Here is a 3,598-nt window from a genome sequence, read left to right on the forward strand (position 1 = left end):
AAGATCCACTTATTTTGTGGAATGGCTTAAAGGAAAGATATGATAACTTAAAACTTGCCACACTTCCACAAGCACGATATGATTGGGCTCATCTGAGGCTCTAAGACTTTAAGTCTATTTCTGAATACAATTCGGTGATGTTCAGAATTACTTCTAAATTGAAACTTTGTGGAGATAGTATCACATACTATGATATGCTTGAAAAAACGTTCACAACGTTTCATGCCTTCAATATGGTCCTGCAACAGCAGTACAGAGAGAAAGGTTTCAAGAAGTACTATGAATTGATTTCTCTTCTCCTTGTGACTGAACGAAATAATAACTTGCTCATGAGAAATCACGATAATCGGCTCCAAGACTTTAAGTCTGTTTCTGAATACAATTCGGCGATATTCAGAATTACTTCTAAATTGAAACTCTGTGGAGATAGTATCACTGACTATGATATGCTTGAAAAAACGTTCACAACGTTTCATGCTTCCAATATGGTCCTGCAACAACAGTACAGAGAGAAAGGTTTCAAGAAGTACTCTGAGTTGATTTCCCTTCTCCTTATGGCTGAACGAAATAATGACTTACTCATGAGAAATCACGATAATCGATCCACCGGGGCTACACCATTGCCTGAAGTGGATGAGGTGTGTTCCCATTATGCTAAGCGTGGAAAAGGTCGTGGCCCTGTTTGTGATCGTGGCCGTGGCCAAGGAAGAAATTTTTCTAGTGTTAATCATCCCCCAAAGAAAAATAACCACCAAAAGTGGAAAGGAAAAAATGAGAAGCCAAAGGCAAAGTGTTCAGAAACTGAATGCTATCGTTGCGCTGGAAAAGGGCATTGGGCAAATATTTATCGTACACCAAAATATTTGGTTGAGCTTTATCAAGCATCTCTAAAGAATAAAGGCTCATAAGCTAATTTTGTCTCTAAAAATGAATTTGACATCACCCACTTGGATGTGGCAGACTTCTTTGAGCACCCTGATGAAAAAATAGACCATTTGATCGGTGATGGATCCGTGGTTAAAGATGATTGAGTAGTTTGATTTTTATTTTTATCTATTTATAGTAGCTAGTGAATAAACATCATGTAATCATAGTTCTTTACATGAGTAGTAACTATTAGTATCAATTAGTATCATAATCAGAGTTGCTCGAAATTACATTAAAAGGTCATTATTGAATCATTAATTTAACTTTGTTTCTTTTCTCCTTTTCTCTAAAAATTTCTCATAGTGAGTGGCGCTCCCTCTCTCGTGGACATAAAGGCCCCTTCCCATTCGGTTTGGTTATGCTGCAGAAAGGTATAGGCGACTTCCCTAGTCCGGGGGATGCCGTGAGAGTCACCTCCTCATCTTGGATGTCATACCCTTCGTCGATGGCACTCATGAGGTTGAGCGGGACATTGTCCGTCGCTTTTGTTCTGTTTCCTTGGTTATCTGTCATAGAGTTTTTTGTATGCACACACATAGAAAAAGGATAACATTTCGGGTTTGTTAGATTAGCAAATCATGTGAGTTATAGACCTGATGGAAACTAAAAACTTGATTGAGAAATCCCCACAGAGGGCGCCAAACTGTATGACCCAAAATTTAGATCTAGATTTTTATACAATCAGATTTATAGTGAAAAGGGTTCATCTAAGTCAATATTAATATCCAAATTATAGATCTAGTGTATTTATGAAGAATATTGCACGTGTGTCGTTTGGTAACACTATATTTGGACTAATAATAGAGCAATAATGATTCAAGAATATGAAAGAAAGCAATAAATGATAATAAATAGCATTTAAGTAAATAATCGAATAAAAGTCACCCGACAAGGGTGATATTTCCCAATGATCCTTCTAACTATGATGGATAATAATAAGCCTTTGAATATTCTGATTCTTCTTCGATCGGGGAAGAAAAGATAGATAAAGATGTAAAAAGGTAAACTTTGTATGTATATGAAAAAGAGAGGATCTTCGGAAAATATCAATATATTGTTCTTTTACAAAAAGTGTACAATCCCTTTCTATAACTACATATCTTTCTATTTATAAGGGTACATGAGCCACAAAACCCTAGGTGATACAAATGGGGGAATATTCATTGAAATATTCTCTAGGGAATAGAAATCCTAGAACTAGCCGTTACTGCACGCCGAAGAGAGGTGCTCATCCTCGTCCTCGTCTTTGTTGGACCGCCTCGACCTCATCGACGACCCACCTTCCTCTCGTGACATTGATCGCTCGATATTCGATAATGCCAATGCACAATTGCCTTCGAAGGCTTTTACACCGTTGACCAAGTCAGATATGTGATGTGAAGCTTTTCGCCCATACAGATAGCATGGTTCTAACTAACTAAAGAACTATTCAAGGAGGCACGCATATTTGATTGATACAGCCATGCAAAGTTTATAACTGAAGATTCACTTGATAGGCAATTAAAATCTGAGCATAGTTTCTGCATAGTTTGTTTGCATCATATAGGCACATGGCTTGTAAGCCTAATTAGTTAGTTTCCTGAACCTGCTTCTCAAATTCATCAACTAAACCTAAAAAAGCAGTAAACACATAAAAATGCTTCACAAAACCCGAAGGTGCATAAACCTCCTCTATCAACACCAAAAAAACAACTGCACCACAATCCCATGGAGGCGGCTATAGGAATTCTTGATATTCATTCCGCAAACAACATTTCTCTCATTTCCTAATCCTTTAGGTAATAAAGCACTTCAAAGAGTTGCAGGTTACTAAGTTCACTCGAATACATTCATGCCTCACTTGAGAAAAATAAAATCAAATAGCCCCTTCCTGTTCATGCGCGAGACTTAATAAGCATTGATGATACGATGATAGCACAGTAGGAAAAGACCGCCTGTGTAACAGCCCAACCCGCTAGTGATATTATCCGGTCTTGGCCTAAGCCTTCACTGGTTTAAAACGCGTTACTAGGGCCTAAGACTTGTTAACTTATGTACCCAGGATCCCTCGCTAAGGTTTGCCTCACTGCATGAGATTCGCCTAGACTCAACACTGAGGTTTGCCCTGCCTAATCAGGATTTGCCTAAACTCAGTTGAACTCTGACCCACCATTGGCAATGCTGATACAAGAGTGGCTCTGATACCATCTGTAGCAGTCCAACCCGCTAGTGATATTGTCCTCTCGGGGCCTAGGCCCCCACGGGTTAAAAATGCATCACTAGGGTCTAAGTCTTGTTAACTTATAGGGAAACTACTAGCTATGTCCATTTATAAATAACTTATTTCAAAAATTGGTCAATTCATAAAATATTACTAATATTAGCCAATTAGTTATTTATAGCCAAAACAAAGGTCAAATGTTTGCTTTCTTTTGAGAGAGTGTTATTAGAATATATTGCGTACATCTCGAGTAGCTTGAATCTCAGTATTGGCATGATTTGGTAGCGTTTTGAGGTGGTTTGAATTGAAAATTCGAAATAGAAAATGAACATGAAAAAAAAATGATATGTTATCATACTGTATCATTTGTGTATCACATATGTATCATATTTGTATCACATGTATATCCATGTATACCTGTGTGTGAGATACATGCGTGATACATGTTTGTTACATGTGTCACAAAAGAAT

General features: G+C 37.6%; 1 protein-coding gene across 1 annotated transcript; it reads left to right on the forward strand.

The window, feature by feature from the left end:
* The first annotated feature begins 233 nt into the window (after window positions 1–233).
* LOC104087747 (uncharacterized) lies at window positions 234–908 on the forward strand. Its single transcript, XM_009592307.2, has one exon. It carries the CDS (start codon window positions 234–236, stop codon window positions 906–908), a length of 675 nt encoding a protein of 224 aa, XP_009590602.2.
* The last annotated feature ends 2,690 nt before the right edge of the window (window positions 909–3,598 follow it).

This window comes from Nicotiana tomentosiformis, chromosome 6 (assembly GCF_000390325.3).
Source record: "Nicotiana tomentosiformis chromosome 6, ASM39032v3, whole genome shotgun sequence".
NCBI lineage: Eukaryota > Viridiplantae > Streptophyta > Magnoliopsida > Solanales > Solanaceae > Nicotiana > Nicotiana tomentosiformis.

Coding starts and splice junctions, on each gene's coding strand:
- LOC104087747 (XM_009592307.2), top strand. CDS start 234: ATGGTCCTGCAACAGCAGTACAGAGAGAAAGGTTTCAAGAAGTACTAT.